Source organism: Hyperolius riggenbachi, chromosome 6 (genome assembly GCF_040937935.1).
Source record: "Hyperolius riggenbachi isolate aHypRig1 chromosome 6, aHypRig1.pri, whole genome shotgun sequence".
Taxonomy (NCBI): Eukaryota; Metazoa; Chordata; class Amphibia; order Anura; family Hyperoliidae; genus Hyperolius; species Hyperolius riggenbachi.
The window spans coordinates 363,756,134-363,773,926 of record NC_090651.1 but is presented as its reverse complement, the minus strand read 5'-3'; the positions used below and the strand labels follow the sequence as shown (position 1 = coordinate 363,773,926).

General features: G+C 44.2%; 1 protein-coding gene across 2 annotated transcripts in view; it reads right to left on the bottom strand.

Annotated features, from left to right (window-relative positions):
• LOC137523038 (FXYD domain-containing ion transport regulator 5-like) overlaps positions 1-17,793 on the bottom strand; it is a 77,260-nt gene that overhangs the window by 34,177 nt on the left and 25,290 nt on the right. For both annotated transcript variants that reach the window (XM_068243227.1, XM_068243226.1), the window contains exons 3-6: positions 12,488-12,520; positions 9,508-9,552; positions 7,033-7,092; positions 5,057-5,128 (exon numbers count right to left, since the gene is read on the bottom strand). In XM_068243227.1, the coding sequence (XP_068099328.1) occupies positions 5,057-5,128; positions 7,033-7,092; positions 9,508-9,552; positions 12,488-12,520 (210 nt within the window). The remainder of the gene's footprint in view (positions 1-5,056; positions 5,129-7,032; positions 7,093-9,507; positions 9,553-12,487; positions 12,521-17,793) is intronic.

Here is a 17,793-nt window from a genome sequence, read left to right as displayed (position 1 = left end):
AGAAGTGCTAAAATTGGCAAATCATTGGCAAATCAAAATTGGATGTGTATATATTATAACATATTGCCAATAAAGGATTTTAAAGTGAACCCGAGGTGAGAGGTATATGAAGGCTGCCATATTTATTTCCTTTTAAACAATACCAGTTGTCTGGCAGTCCTCCTGACTCTGAGGCTACTTTCACACTGGGACGTTGTGTTTTGATGCGACGTTAAAGTCGCAACGCAAACTGACAACCAACGCAAACTAACCACCAACCAACCAAAAATGTCAAAACGCAACTCTATGCCCTGTTATCGTCGCATACAGTAGGGCATGCAGGCAATGAAAAGTATGCTTCCAGGTTGTTACTGAGCATGTGCAAACAGTCCATCGCAGTTAATAACGTGTATAATGCACAGCATGCAGTACTTTCTAATAACGCTACACGTTACACACAAACACAACGTGCGCACTGTGAATGTTGCACAGACTTAGTATTGCTGTGCGTTAGACCACGTTAAAACATTTTCTAACTTTAACGTCGCACTAGGAAAGAGACCTGAGTCTCTAATACTTTTAGCCATAGACCCTGAACAAGCATGCAGCAGATCAGGGACTCTGACTCAGGTTTTATTGGATTAGCCATATGCTTGTTCTAGGGTTTTGACTCAGACACCACTTATGCCAGAAGATCAACAGGACTGCCAGGCAACTGGCATTTGTTTACTAGGAAATAAGTATGGCAGCATCCATATCCCTCTCACCTTAAGTTCCCTTTAAGCATTACCAGTTTCCTGGCTATTCTACTAATCCTCTGCCTCTAATACATTCAGCCACAAATCCTGAACAAGCATGCAGCATATCAGGTGTTTATGACATTACTATCAAATCTGACAAGACTAGCTGCATGCTTGTTTCTGGTGTGACTCAGACACTACTGCAGGCAAATAGATCAGCAGTGCTGCAAGGCAACTGGTATTGATTTAGAAAGGGAATAAACATGACAGCCTCCATATCCCTCTTACTACAGTTGTCCTTTAAAGAATACCCAAGGTGACATGATGAGATAGACATGGGCATGTATAGTGCCAAGCACACAAATAACTATGCTGTGTTCCTTTTGTTATTCTTTCACTGCCTTGAAGAGTTAAATATCAGGTATGTAAGTGGCTGACTCAGTCCTGACTCAGACAGGAAGTGGCTACAGTGTGACCCTCTCTGATAAGAAATTCCAATTATAAAACACATTCCTAGCAGAAAATGGCATCTGAGAGCAGGAAAGAGATAAAAAGGGTCAATAGTTCTTAGATTTTAGCTCTGCATACTTCAATAAATGTGTCATTGAGCAAAAACAATAAAACAGTTAAAACTTAAAAAGTAGATTTAAACATAAAATAAAACTGTGGGCTATCTTAAAAATTCATTTTTAGGAGAAGGAAGATAGATACAATCATTTCTTTTATTACTTTATTTTCGCCTTGGGTATCCTTTAAGTAGAGTGACCATACGTCCAGCTTTACCTGAGACAGGTCCCGGATTTGGGGTCCGCTGTCCCAGGCTGCATGAGGTCCCGGGAAACGTCCTGCTTTTAGCCGCGGGACATCCCGGCATCGGGACTCTGGCCACCATATCTGCATGAACTGGCTGCGGTGTCTATAGATGCCGTGCCAGTTCATTGCCCGAAGCCCCGCTCCAGCCTGCATACTCTTCCGTTCCGGCAGGCGAGCAGGGCTACGGGAAGATAGCTGCCGAAGCCCTGTACTGGAGACTATTTGTGTCTCCAGTACAGGGCTTCAGGCGCCATCTTCTTGTAGTCCTGCTCTGCCTGTCAGCGTGGGAGACTGCAGTGCAGGAGCAAGATGGTCCCTGGAGCAGCGCGCCAGAAACTGGAGACTTCTGACAGGTGAGTAAATGCTTTTTTTTCCCAGGTGAAATGTTGCACACATTGTGTTTATTTTGTGCTGACATGTTTTGCTTACATTGTGTTTATTTTGTGCTGAAATGTTGCTCACATTGCGTTTATTTTGTGCTGAAATGTTACTCACATTGCATTTATTTTGTGCTGACATGTTGCTCACATTGCGTTTATTTTGTGCTGACATGTTGCACACATTGCGTTTATTTTGTGCTGACATGTTGCTCACATTGCGTTTATTTTGTGCTGACATGTTGCACACATTGTGTTTATTTTGTGCTGACATGTTGCTCACATTGCATTATTTTGTTCTGAAATGTTGCTCACATTGCGTCTATTTTGTGCTGAAATGTTGCTCACATTGTGTTTATTTTGTGCTGAAATGTTGCTCATATTGCGTTTATTTTGTGGTGACATGTTGCCTACATTGCGTTTATTTTGTGCTGACATGTTGCCCATTGTGTTTATTTTGTGCTGACGTGTTGCCCACATTGCGTTTATTTTGCGCTGAAATGTTGCTCACATTGAGTTTATTTTGCGCTAAAATGTTGCTTATGTAACAATTAGTGTCAGCAGGATAACAGATTTCTGATTATGTGGTGATCTGCAGTATCACCAATAATACAGGTATTATATCTGATTATATGGTGATCTGCAGAATCACCAACAATACAGATATAGTAAGCAAATGGCGTGTAAGACGTGACAGAAGTCACTAGCTTTATTGCACAAAGTGTAGTGATTGGTGCAAACAGTAAGTTTCTGATAGATTCTCAGCGGTAACCTCACCAGTGGCGATGAAGGTTACAGATAGAACCACAGCGGTGACCTCACCAGTGGCGAGGGCCCACTGGTGAGAGAGAATAGTCAGACAGATCAGGTAGGCAACAGACGGGCAGATAAGGTACAGAATCGACAATCAGAATCAGAGTGAAGTTCAACCAAAAGTCAGCAACAAGATCAGATGGGCAGAGGTACAGAATCACAAGGCAGAAAGAATAGTCAGAGCAGGCAAAGAGTCATACACAGATAAATACAATTGGTATGTTTTTCACTACTGATTACAGCTATCAAAGGTCTGAGTGCTAACACGAAGTATTCGCAACAACAGACAATGAGCAAATGACATCTCCCAGCTTAAATACAGAAAGCAAATTCAAGCCGCCCGCCCAGAGGGCTGAACCAATCAGCAGCGTGTGATTGGCAGGCTGGTGTCAGCTGACCGCAAGATCAGCTGACCCGTCTCCTCAGATTATAAAGGTCCTGCCGCCCCGCCCGCGAGCGTGCTGACCTAATCTGATGTGCAGAGGAGAGACCTGTCCAGCCAGGGGCTGTGCAAGATGACTGAGAGGATGAGGCCGCCGCTGGGGCGACGTCAGACGCGGAAGCGGCAGCCGCAGCACTTTCCGCTGGTGAGGTAATACTGCTATACCTGACAGCTCACATTGCGGTTTTTTTGTGCTGACATGTTGCCCACATTGCGTTTATTTTGTGCTGACATATTGCCCATTGCGTTTATTTTGTGCTGACATGTTGCCCACATTGCGTTTATTCTGTGCTGAAATGTGCCCACATTGCGTTTATTTTGTGCTGACATGTTGCCCATTGTGTTTATTTAGTGGTGACATGATTCTCACATTGCGTTTATTTTGTGCTGACATGATTCTCACATTGCGTTTATTTTGTGCTGACATGATTCTCACACTGTGTTTATTTTGTGCTGACATGATTCTCACATTGTGTTTATTTTGTGCTGACATGTTGCCCACATTGCGTTTATTTTGTGCTGACATGTTGCCCATTGTGTTTATTTTGTGCTGACATGATTCTCACATTGTGTTTATTTTGTGCTGACATGATTCTCACATTGCATTTATTTTGTGCTGAAATGATGCCCACATTGCGTTTATTTTGTGGTGTCTGGGGTAACTGTTGCTGCATTTATTATTTAGTGGTCATAGTTGGCTATGTTTGCTGCTTTGGGGTTACGGTATACTATTAAATAGCATCACACAGTTTCTGCACACCCATGATGCGAATCCGCGTTTGACCACATCATGGCGTAAACACTGCTTTCTTATGCCTCGCTGTTACATCATTATTCTAGCTCCGCCCATACAATGTCATGGCCACGCCCATTTTCAGGGCGGTGCGCAACCCCCCCATTTTCCGGCGCACGCCGCCCCCCGTCCCTGGTTGAACCGACAAAAATCTGGTCACTCTACTTTAAGGTCTCTTATTATGTATACTACTCAGGCAACACCCCTCGCCTGCTTTTAACCCTCGTGCACAGTCCAGTATGCGTGGCTCTGGCAGACTTATAATTTCCAGGAAAAAGAGAGCGTGACCGGAACCAAAGTTTTCAACATGAATGGTTTATTCACATCCCATCCAGTGAAGGAAGGTAGCCAAGCATCCAGAATAACAGTCAGGATGTAATGATAGCTCTGATGGTATTAATAGCTCTTGCTAGCTGCAGCAGTAGGAGGCAAACTCAGGGTGAAGCTGTGTCTACATTGTAGCTAGTAAACACAACGGACTGTCGCCGCTTCAAACGGACAAACCTTATACAAGATACGTTCTTGCAATGAGTATGCATACACTGCCACTGCTAGCAAGAGCCATTTTAGCACCCAGAGCATCTCAATAGCACATTAAAAATGCATGCCAATTCGTGTGGCTCATTTAAAAAAAAATCAATTTTACCTCTTCTTCTTTTTAACCTACTTCCTAGGCTTGTCTGACTGCAGAAAGTTCAGGCAGATAAGGACTGATTATTTTATTAAACACATTAGCAGAGGGCAAACAAAAGCATTCATCAGCAGGGGGGTGTGGAGATAGGACACTGTACTTCAAAGAGTTTAGAGACGTAACAGATGCTCTCTTCACACCTGGATAATTAATGGACAGCTAGAAGGGGATGAGAGAACATGGCAGCTCCTATAGCTATTAGAATCCAGGGGAAAAAAGTGGTGCTTGGTTCCCTTTAAAACCATTAGAGCTATCATTACATCCTGATATTATTATTCTGGATGCTTGGCTACCCTCATTCACTGGATGGGATGTGAATAAAGCATTGATGTTGAAAACGTCAGTGCTGGTCACACTCTTATTCTAAGGTCTCTTCTTATGCATCTTTTAATGTTACATTTATCTCACCATTATTTGTCTCTGTGTTGATTGTAGCCAGAGCTTTATCTTCTGTTTCTGCTGCTCCTTCAGTTGAGTGACCTGTGCATGAATCAATACAGTGCGGTCAATAATATAATAGTAGGACAAACTACAGCATATTATTACCAGACTTAAAGTGAACCTCCGGACTAAAAATCTACTCAGCAGCCCTGAAAAGGTTTGGTGTTTCTTTAGCAGTTTCACAGCATCAGAACTTTGTTTTTCTTACCAAAGCATCATTCATTTTTAGCTGCATTTTTATCTAAACTCCACCCATCAAAGAAAAAAAGCCCGGGCTTTTTTTCCCTGATGCTGTGCAGAGCATGATGGGATTTCCTATGTTGTTGTTCACGTTGCCTAGCAACTGGGAGGGGTGATCAGGACACAGGACAGTTGGAACTGTGTCTCATGCTCCCTGTCACCTCCGTTCAACCAAAAAGATGGCTGCCATCAAGAAATCAAGCATTTGCCTGTTCTTTTAAAACAGTGTGGGTAAGAGATTATATTACCTAACTATTCTAATTAACATAACTAATGTAACTTAATGACAGTATGTTTGTTTAGGCTGGAGTTCCTCTTTAAAGAGACTCTGTACTCTAAAAAACCCGCTCTGGGGGATACCTTCCTCAGGAGGGGGAAGTCTCTGAATCCCATTGAAGCTTCCCTGTCCTCTGTAGCTTCGGGGAATTCAGCGCTCGTTCCCCCGAAACTTCCCCCGACAAGCTTGACAAGGGTGCGCAGGGACGGGCTATATTTACCTCTCCGCGATCCTACGCAGGCGCACTAACGGCTCTTCGTTTGGGTAAATTCCCGATTCCTATCGATTCCGCTCTACTTCGCAGGTGTAAAGGACTCGCGCCTGGGCAGTAGAGCGGATCTGATCGGGTTCGGCTATTTCCACCTTAACCCAAACGGAGAGCCACTAGTGCACCTGCGGAGGATCGCAGTAGGTAAATATTTACCTCTCCGCTGTTCGGGGGCTGCAGCGCTGGATCGCCGGGACACCGGAGGATGGGGGAAGCCTCGTTAGGATCCAGAGGCTTCCCCCTCCTGAGGTAGGTATACCCCAGGGGTTTTTTTGTTTTTTTTCATTACAGGTTATCTTTAACTCACAAGTTTTCTCCTAGGTGATAACTTTTTATCTTCCCTTACAGGATCCCCGAGGTGACATGTGACATTATAAGATAGACATGTGTATGTACAGTTCCTAGCACACAAATAACTATGCTGTGTTCCTTTTTTTCTTTCTCTGCCTGAAAGAGTTAATTATCAGGTATGTAAGTGGCTGACTCAGTCCTGACTCAGACAGGAAGTGACTACAGTATGACCCTTACTGATAAGAAATTCCAACTGTAAAACACTTTCCTAGCAGAAAATGGCTTCTGAGAGAAAGAAAGAGATAAAAAGGGGAATTTCTTATCAGTGAGGGTCACACTGTAGTCACTTCCTGTCTGGGACAGGACTGAGTCAGCCACTTACATACCTGATATTTAACTCTTTCAGGCAGAGAAAGAAAAAAAGGAACACAGCCTAGTTATTTGTGTGCTAGGCACTGTACATACACGTCTATCTCATCATGTTACATGTCACCTCGGGTATCCTTTAAAATAACTTTTCAACATTTCACAATAAAAAAGTACAAAAAGGACTTTCAAAATTATTCTAATTATTTTCTTAAATAGGTTAATTGATAGTAAAACATCGGTACATTTTACCAACATTTAGCTTTCGGAATTACTACTGCCCAATAATAGAATATCGGTAATCCATGGCACCCGTTTTGCATGTTCTCCTCAAGACCAACCAGCAGTGCATATTTTATGAAAGTAATTCATCTGCTCTGTAGACTTCCCTAATTGCCCCACTTGTGATTATGTGCGAGTTTCCTGCAATGCACGTACTGTGGGTGGGGCTTGAGGACTGGGATGTCCCAGACTCTTCCCAACAGGTAGAAGACAACTCACCCACTCTCGTGTCAGGTGTTGTATCATGAATGATATCTCCTCCTTCTACAGCCTCTGTACCTGTTTAAAGGGGGGGAAGCAGGAATAAATGAGATATTATAGCTTTATTTACATCAGTCTCAAGTCATTATACCTAACAGATAACAGGCCTAAAGCTATGTTCATGATTTCCAAACCTGTCACTTGAGATAATCTATAAAGATCATTACGCGTCAGAGTCTTGGTAAGATAAGAGTTTTGTTCAGGGCCGCTGCTACCATATGGCCCTGGATGTAAACTAGGTGAAAACTGAGCTCCTGATCTTTCCACCCCATGCTGCTGCACCCCTTCCAGATTTCCACCTCACAATCAATCGTTGTCTGGGCGTCACTCTCTTCTCTGCCCTTTCCTTCATCCCCCACATCCCAAATGTCACCAAAGCCTGCAATCTTCACCTCCATAATATCTCAGGATCCTCCCCTTCTTAACCTCAGACACTACCAAGCTGCGCATGCATGGTCTTATCATCTCCCGCCGTGAATACTGCAGCTCCCTTCTGTCTGGCTTCCCCTTGAACCGTATTTCCACACTTCAATCAGTTATGAATGCGGCTGCAAGACTCATCCATAAGTTTCAAGATTCTGTGCTGGACCTATAAATCTGTGCACAAAATCTGCCCTACCTACATCTCGGAGCTTGTTCACAGGAATACACCAAGCCATCCCCTCCAGTCCTCCAATGACCTTTGCCTAACTGCCCTGCTCATGTCTCCCTCCCATGCACACCTACAGGACTTCTCAAGAGCTATCCCCACGTCTTCACGATGGCCTACCCATCCTCTACCACGCAGTAACTCTCTGCTGAATACATATTCTGCTGCAACCCTACCTAGTGTGCCCATCTCCCCTCCCCTTAGATTGTAAGCCTTTGGCAGAGTCCTCCCTTCCCTAGTGTATTCTACATGATCGTGTCATGTGCTCCTTACTGGTATTTGAGTTACTGCATCTACCTAACCAGCCCCAAATCACATGATCATGATTTATGTATATGTTGGTAAAATGACTGATATTGTACTATCTAGAATAGCTGCTGGTAGAAAAGCAGTAAGGGCCCGTTTCCACTAGAGTGAATCTGCATGCGTTTCCTGCATGTAGATTCGCATAGACAGTACAAGTGGATGGGACTGTTTTCACTTGTCAGGATATCTGAGCGTTTTTCTGTGCAGAAACAATCTGCATGGCAGAGCCATCAGAGTTCGCATACCGCATATCGCTATGTGATTCGCATACAATGTATTTAATAGGAAATTTGCATGCGGTTTTGGTATGCAAATTTTCATGCGAATTTGCATACGATTTTGCATAAAAACAATGGAAAAGTACACAGGCACTGCCATGGTTAAATTCGCATACATAGTCATCCTTGCGAAATCGTATGTGAATTTGCATAAAAATTTGCATACATCCGCATGCGAAATTCGCATCCGCATGCAAATTTTTTCTGCGGCGATTCCCACCGCACAAGTGGAAACGGGCCCTTAAACTACAGATATTGTACCCATCCGGAATAGCCACAAGTAGAATAGCAGTAATATTACTGATGCCGAAATATCCCTGCTGTTTTTGTACACTCTTTATAGGTCTCATCTGCACTCTCCAATGGTCCACTAGGTAGACCAATGAGAAACTGCCTCAGGGAGGATTCTCATTGGTTGATTTCCTGGACTAATTTGGAGCCCTGGCAAGAGGCTCAAATATGTTTTGTTGGAGCTCCCCCCCGAACAGTATAGCAGTGACCCAGCTAAAAGGGGAGGTGCTCCGAGGGATAGAAACATTACAGCAACACTGCTGCTAAATTACAATTAGGTGACGGTCCCATCGCCTAATTTTAGAACTTACCAGTGCTTAAAGTACACCTGTAAGAAAAAAACAGCCCCTATGGGTTACTTGCCTCAGGGTTCTAATGAGGTTTCCTCCACCCTCTGTATCTTTGGGATCCAGCACTGACAGCCCCAAAAGTTCCCCCGGCAATCTCTGCTCAGGCGCAACAATATTCACCTACCGCGCAGGCGCAGACTCTGTCAGAAATAGCTGAGCCTGATCAGATCCGCTCGCGCCTGCACAGTAGAGCAGACCTAATTGGGCTTGTCTATTTCCGCCTGAGCCCGAAGGGAATTCAGCAACCGAGGGATGGAGGAGGACAGGGGAAGCCTTGTTCGGATCCAGAGGCTTACCCCTCCTGAGGTAAGTACCCCCCAAGGTCTGTTTTTGTCATGGAAAGTTTACTTTAAGTTAACTTACCAGAATTTACCTGCGCATAAGGAGATGCATAGGACCCCTACAGTCTAATTAGCATTCCCTGACCTGTGATGATGACCTACCAACTATCTTCTTCTCAGGAGCTACAACCTTCAGTAATAGAGGAGCAGGCCTGTTATCAAATCTGTAATGTCACTCTATACTTTAATATGAGCAGCATTACTGTCTGTTGTCCTACCTGGACTGTGGGTCGCAGATGGGCTGAAGGGATCCGCAGCAGCTTCTGAAAACACAGAAAATATCTGCAGTGACATGCTAGTTCTGACAATCACAGCTATGTCTGCATCATGATCATTATCTAACAGTTGAGTCAATAGGAGCTTTAAAGCCCCACTGTCATGAAACATTTTAACATCTAAAATACACGCCAGTACATATAAAGCATACATTTCTCCCATTTTTCCTATCTTGCTGCCATTTACAGTAGGTAGTGAAAATCTGACAGATCTGACAGATTTTGGACTAGTCCATCTCCTCATGTGGAATTCTCAGCATTACCCTTTTTCATTGCAAAAGTACCCTCTGGGAAGAATCTACTGTATTTTGGCAGTTTGCCTTTTACGGAAGTGCTTTTGTACATAAAGAAATAACTGAGATCCCCCATGTGGAGATGGACTAGCCCAAAACCTGTCATATCTGTCACATTTTTACTACCTACTGTAAGTGACAGTGACATAATAAAAAAGTAATTGAAAGTGTATGTTCCTCTGGAACAGCTGTACGTTTATATGTATGTATTCTTAAACTTCTCATTTTTTCGCAATAGCTGTCCTTCAATAGTTAAAATAGTTTTGCACCATCATTGTCCAATGAAAGAAGAAAAAAAGTTTAAAAAGGTGCCTTTCAATGGTTAACTGAAGAAACATTTCCTAATTATTCTGTACCACCTCACTGAGGGCTCTTTCACACCAGAGCCCTTTTTATACGTTTTAACGCAAGGTCTATACTTTGCGTTAACCAAGGTAAAAGGAAAGTCCATAGACTTTCCTTTTACCTTTCACACCCGACGCTGCATTTCAATACGTTGCGATACGACGCATCCCGGCGCATTTTATCGTCGGGAATCGCCGTTTCCCCTTCGGGTTAATTAACTACTACCGCCGCTACTCAGCGTCGCAACGGAGTTTCCCGACGCCACGCCGCAACGCGTGCAGGAGCCGTTCTCCTGCACGTTTCTGATGTGTAACAGGCCTGAAGATGCCTGCACCAAATATTTACCTATATTAACAATAATAATACTAATGCAGAGTTCAGAGCATAATCTACCCAGGTCAATGTAAGCATATTTTTGAACAACAAAATGGTTAACTAATGGTTGAAGAGGAGGTGTGTGTGTGTGTGTGTGTGTGTGGGGGGGGGGGGGGGGGTCTTTAAAGTAGACAGGAACTCTTTCACAGCACACAAGGTAGACAGTGAGAAATGTACCCTGTGTGTTTTTAGAGAGAAGAGCATGTCTAATGTCGACACAGGATATTAAACCTTTGTTTGTTTCCATAAAAGCAGGAAGTAGACATATGGGAGATTTATCTCAGCAGTTCTGTAAGCTGTAATAAAGAAACGTTTTTCTTAAAAGGTTATTATGCTGTTGCTTATCTTTTAGAGCAGAGAGGAAGTTCTGAGTTCAGGTCCACTTTAATGTGTAAACCTGGAAAATTCTATGTCGGACATGAGAAACATGGCTGCCATTAGGTGACGAATGTTCCCGAAGTCCCTCCAAGAACTTACGGAGGCAGCAAGTTCAAACGGGGGTGACAGCACTGAAACCAGGACACCGAGGGAGGAAAGATAAGGCTCTATACCATACATGTCAAACTCCGGCCAAAGCTGGCCCTCAGAGCCATTAAATTTGGCCCTCAAGTGGTTTCCCCACTTTGCATTATGTTTGGCCCTCTCTAGACCACCAGGGAAGCTATATTAGAGGTGAATCACTTGAACACCAGAGAAGCCATATGGGGAAGTGGGGGGAAAAGCACTAAACACCAGGGAACTGTATAAGGGAGGGTGGTGGCCTCTAGACACCAGGGAACTGTATAGGGGAGAGAGGAGAGGACCACTAGACACCAGGGGAATGTATAGGGGTGGGCGGAGGCCACTAAACGTAAGGGACTTGTATAAAGGAGGGTGGGGGCCTCTAGACACCAGGGAACTGTATAGGGGAAGGAGGACCACTAGACACCGGGGAATGTATAGGGGTGTGTGTGTGTGTGGGGGGGGGGGGGTATTAGACACCTGGGAACTTTATAATGGAGGAATGTGATCAGTAGACATTGAGGTTGGCCCACGACTAGGTCCCAGTGAACAAGTTTGGCCCACTTTGTATTTGAGTTTGACACCCCTGCCCTATAAGAACTAGAAGACTTCCCTCTCCATAGGTAAGTATGTGACTTTTTATTTTCACTACAGATTTGCTTGGAACTGTACCAGAGACGAACTTAACCCTCCTGGCGGGATTTCCTGGAGGGCTTCCCCCGTCGTGGCGACGGGCTAGATGACGTCACCGACCCGATCCACCCCTCAGCGCTGCCTGGCACTGATTGGCCAGGCAGCGCACGGGGACTGGGGGGGGAAACGGCACGGCACGGCAAGCGGCGGCTAATCGGCGTGGAGCGGCGGCTATCGGAGTGCACACGCAGCTAGCAAAGTGCTAGCTGCGTGTTGCAAAAAAATATGCAAATCGGCCCAGCAGGGCCTGAGAAATTCTCCTGCGCGGCATAGCCCGAGCTCAGCTCGGGCTTACCGCCAGGAAAGTTAATCAAAATATTTATGCATACCTGGGGTTTCCTCCAGCCCCATGCGCATGGATCGCTCCCATGCCACCATACTCAGCCTTCTGTATCACCAGTACTGGGTCTTGTAACTTCAGCCAGTCGCGGCCAGTCTGAGCGAGCGCAGTGTGCTCTCTCCGTCTCCCTCTGCCACCGGAGAGAGCGCACTTGCATCAGACTGTCCTCGACTGCCAAACTTACGGGACCACAAGAGGGGGCAGAAGAGGGAGAAGAAGAGTCTTTTCTAATTAAGTTCGTCTCTGGTTTCTTTTAAGGGCCATAAAAACATTCTTTTTTTTTTTATTTTTATTTATTTTGTTTACCTTTTTGCAAAAAGCTACCTGATCTCTACTAATCAGTATTACCCAATAACCATGAGAGACGTTGACCTACCTGTGCCAGTGTTGGGTTCTTCTGTGACTGACTCTGCAGAGAAATGGAGAGGTAAGAAGTGAATAAGCTGTGAATAAATCCCCCTCCCCCCTCCTCAGAGACCCCTTCCCCTCCAAAAACAGCATCCCTTCTCATACATCTGTTATGGTTGCCTGTGTTTTTGGGCTCAGGATATTGCTGAAGTAACTTTTGGGGAAATATCTCTTCTTATTCCCTCTCTGTCCTCTTTTCTAACGCTAAGCCAAGTGAGCCCTACATACATAAATTAAGTAGCAATGTTCCCCAGATAACAATTAATCTGATCTGAGGCATGGGGCATGGGGCATAGTGCCCCATGGTGCTTTGGAACCCATGGCACAAGCCATGCCTGTACCCCTCTAGATACGCCTCTGTTCTTCATAGAGGGCCTTTACAATATCTGTGCAATTCAGTATAAGATAGACCTGGTAGGCTGGATAGTGTACTGGTTAACTATTTCTGCCGCCCGAACGTGAAGCTCACGTCCGGGCGGCTGCTCTGCTGCGGTGCCACGCTTTGGCGCGGGCGCGCCCCCTTTGCCCCCATGGTGTCCCCTGGTAGCCCTGGGATTAGTGAATGGGAACATGATCCCCGATCACCGATCCGTGTCCCCCGCAGAAAAACCGAAGCACTCTTACTAGACGCTTCAGTCTTTCTGCACGTAAAAATTTCCGCATCCCCCTTGTGCTTCCGCTTAGCGAGAAGCACAAGGAGGGAAAAAAAATTCAAGGTGGCCATCTTGTGGCCAAATAGTAAAACTACATCTACATATTTTTTACATTACAATCTACACATATAACAACATTAAAAATTAACTGTTTATTTCCCACACCAAAATATTACCCAAATAAAATTTTTAATGGAAAAAAAAAATTACAATAAAAAAAAAAAGACATACATAGTTACCTAAGGGTCTGAACTTTTTAAACATGCATTTCAAGGGGGTATACTACGAACATTTTTTAAATTATAAGCTTGTAAATAGTGATGGACGCAAAATGGAAAAAATGCAACTTTATTTCCAAATAAAATATTAACGCCATACATTGTGATAGGGACAAAATTTAAAAGTGTCATAACCGAGACAAACAGGCAAATAAAATACATAGGTTTTCATTATGGTAGAGTGGATTATTTTAAAGCTATAATGGCCGAAAACTGAGAAATCATGAATTTTTCCATTTTTTTCGTATTAATCCTGTTAAAATGCATTTATAAAAAAATAATTCTTAGCAAAATGTAGCACCCCAAGAAAGCCTAATTAGTGGTGGAAAAAAACAAGATATAGATCAATAAATTGTGATAAGTAGTGATAAAGTTATAAGCGACTGAATGGGAGGTAAAAATTGCTCTGATGCATAAGGTGAGAAATCCCTGCGGGCTGAAATGTCTGTCTCTGACAAAGGCGATTTGGGTTCAAAACTGTAAATATACATTCAATATATTCAATAAACTGTAAATGTTATTTGTCTTGTCTTGATTTTCTAAGGTTCTTCTGGCCTGAGGAAGATTGTTAAAAGACCACTATTGTGAAAAAAATTGAAAAATGACAGATCTGACAGGTTTTGGACTAATTAATTTCCTCATGGAAGATTCTCAAGATTTTCTTTATTTTCAAAAGCATTTACTGAATGGCATTTTTTGGTCCAACTATGAAAAGAGTGTACAAGCAAGGATAGAGGCCAACTGGCATCTTTGTAAAGGTCCTTTCCAGTAAATTATTTTGTAAAGAATTAAGGAAACCCTGGGAATTCCCCATGAGGATATGAACTAATCCAAAAACTGTCAGACTTGTATCACCTGCTGTAAGTGACACTGTCACTGACAGCAATTCTCTCACCTCAGTCATACTGGTTAAAGGTGGCGATACATCCATCGATATGCCCAGGACAGTTTCTAGGCTAAATTGCACCCAGGGCGAGGGTGTAAAAATTTAGATAGGTAGGTGCCCCCACTATAGGTTAGATAGGTAGGTGCCCCCCCCCCCCCAGTATAGGTTAGATAGGTAGGTGCCCCCAGTATAGGTTAGATAGGTAGGTGCCCCCAGTATAGGTTAGATAGATAGGTACCCCCCCCCCAGTATAGGTTAGATAGGTAGGTGCCCCCAGTATAGGTTAGATAGATAGGTACCCCCCCAGTATAGGTTAGATAGGTAGGTGCCCCCAGTATAGGTTAGATAGGTAGGTGCCCCCAGTATAGGTTAGATAGATAGGTACCCCCCCCCCAGTATAGGTTAGATAGGTAGGTGCCCCCAGTATAGGTTAGATAGATAGGTACCCCCCCAGTATAGGTTAGATAGGTAGGTGCCCCCAGTATAGGTTAGATAGGTAGGTGCCCCCCAGTATAGGTTAGATAGGTAGGTGCCCCCCCTTTATAGGTTAGATAGGTAGGTGCCTCCAGTATAGGTTAGATAGGTAGGTGTCCCCCCATTATAGGTTAGATAGGTAGGTGCGTCCAGTATATGTTAGATAGGGAGGTGCCCCCAGCATAGGTTAGATAGGTAGATGCCCCCCCAGCATAGGTTAGATAGGTAGGTTCCCCCCCCCCAGTATAGGTTAGATAGATAGGTGACTCCAGTGCAGGTTAGATAGGTAGATGCCCCCCCAGCATAGGTTAGATAGGTTGATGCCCCTCCCCCCCCAGTATAGGTTAGATAGATAGGTGACTCCAGTGCAGGTTAGATAGGTAGATGCCTCCAGTATACAAACAAGCCAACACGCAGAGTGCTAACTCGCAACTCCAAGCTGAGAGAACAATCAGCACCAAATGTCGTGTGAGCCGACAGGATATTGAATTTTGGTGCAAATTCCCCTATGACCTGTGTGAGTCCAAAATCACCAGTACTGCGCTAGTGTGCAATGCATCAGGTAATAAAACCAGGACCTGCCTCGTGCACGCGCGTGCGCTCCCGTACACAAACGAACATGACAGGGCCGAGGAACACGGGCATGGGTATATCCTCATGATATGTGCCTATTGTTGGCAGTATCTGCTTGTCCCATGCAGGGATGGAAAAATCCCTGGCACAGCTCCAGAAATCACATAACTTTTATTGCTAGTTTTACCGGAGATTGTAAACTTAGAGTGAAGACTTCTGATGAGCGCCAGGACAAGAGGCAGAAACAACGGCCGTTTCACGTCGCAGACACTTGGTCACGGCTTGTGAAATTCTGCAGTGAAAGGTTTTGTGGTGTTTGGCGCCGTGCCTGGATTCTGTCCTTCCTGCCTGTGTGACATGACTTACCGATGTTGTTGTTTGGGAGTGTGCCCTGCCATATGCCCTGCAGCTCGCTTCTGTCTTACCTCTCTGCTACAGGGATAAATCACTTGAGCACTGGTACCTTTCATTTTCCATTGGTCACACTCAGTATCTATATGTCATTGCTATTTGCCTGTCCGGATTAAGGGATGTTAAGGGATATTTGCCTGTCAAGTGACCCCTCTGTCCAAAGCACAGGTATGGCTGTATTTCAGTCAAGGCCAAAAAGGTCATGGCCTAGAGCACCAGGAAAGCAAGGGGCGGGCTGTTGCTGGCACTGGCAGTTAGCCTGTTGAGCATTCGCAATGGTGGGGTGAGTGCCCGACCCCTCTATTGCTGATGCTGCCTGCACTACAGTCTGCACACATTAGCAGCCAGACCTGGTCCGCCACCACCTTGCTTTTCAGAGTTAGCACATCGCTGATAATTGGGTCTGGAATTAGGGGATGAAGGGGAAGCAGATAGGTACTTACAGTGACCTCTGAGCAGCCTGTGGCTCACTGAGGAGCGTACAATCTAATGTCTGCCATCGTGTCACTAACCGTCCTCAGAGGAGTGCAAAATCTGAACTCTGCCATCATGTCACTAAATGTCCTAAAAGGAGCTTAAATATAATCCCTGCCATATGGGGGGAGGGGGGGGGGAGTAAGATCCTGTCTGTCCGGAGGCGGTTGGTGATAGTGGGCGTGGGCAGTAAAAAGTACAAATCCGACCCTGGCCTGGGCACAGGTGTTGAGCAACTTTGAGGGCCACATCTATAGAAGCAGGGGCGTAACAATAGACTCTGCAAGGGATGCAGCCGCAAGAGGGCCCAGAAGCCATAGGGGGCCCGTCCTAAGAGACAGAAAATTAAGGGCAAGGAGAGAAAACACTTTCTGCTCTCTGCTCAATTGTTCTAATGACTGCATCTGCTCAGCCACTGATAACTAATCATACAAAGTTTTGTAAACAAAGATTTGTAGACCGTCCCTATTCAGTGCACAGGGGTAGGGGGCCCCATCCAAAGTTTTGCAGGGGGGCCCAGTGATTTCTAGTTACACCCCTGTATACAAGTAAGGTGATTGGCCAGTGTGTTGTAGTGAAGGTCGCACCGCATAATAGTAAATAATTCTTAATCAATCCATGCCTTGTTTGCAAAATCACTTATATATTTAATCTTCTCCAGCCAAGAAGACCCTCAGTATTTGAGGCCTGGTATATTTTCATGGCTGAACTAAAGAGCTGACCTTATTTGCTGTAAACAGCTACAAAACATTTGGTTAGTTTGGTTCTTAGGTGTGGTATTTGGATAGTCGAGTATTCGCGTGATCTCTGAAGAAGTAGACACAAGCCGCAATACACATTAGGCTGGGACGCACGAGGGACAGCACGTTTTCTCTCTTCCCTACCTCCGCCACCAGAAAGGTATTCTATATTTACATTATTTAATTTATTCAGAAAATGTATTTATTGATTAGTTCTGCCGCAGCAGTATTATAACACACCAATAAGATGGCACTTTTTCCCTGCATTATTTACCGTGATAGTATCTACTTTATATTGTTTGCACTTGCCACTTTTACTATTTGCTGCAATGCTAGCTTGATTGAACACACATGCTTTGTGAATAGTATCACTGAGGTCCTAAGATACGTATTTTTCACAAACTTTTTTGCACTTTTTTAGCCCTTTAGGCATATTTCCCGGTAGGGTACGTTTTCTTGGGTTCTGGTATTTTAAAAGTTCTAAAAGTTTTTTTTAGTTTTACAGTTTATTTTATGAAAGTGCTAATTTTATTTATTAAAAAAATGCATATTTGCTTTCTCAATTTACTTCAGTGCATATTTCTGAATATTCTTGTTTTTGAAAATATTCAACAAATCTTTGTGCAAATTTTGACCTAAATTTTGATGAAGCACAACATTTTCACACTTATTTATCACTGTCAATAATCTAGAGCAGGTATGTCAAACCAGTCCTACGAGGGCCGAGATCCTCACACATTTTTGATACAGCTCAAATTCATTGATGGGTCTGAATCAGGAAAGGT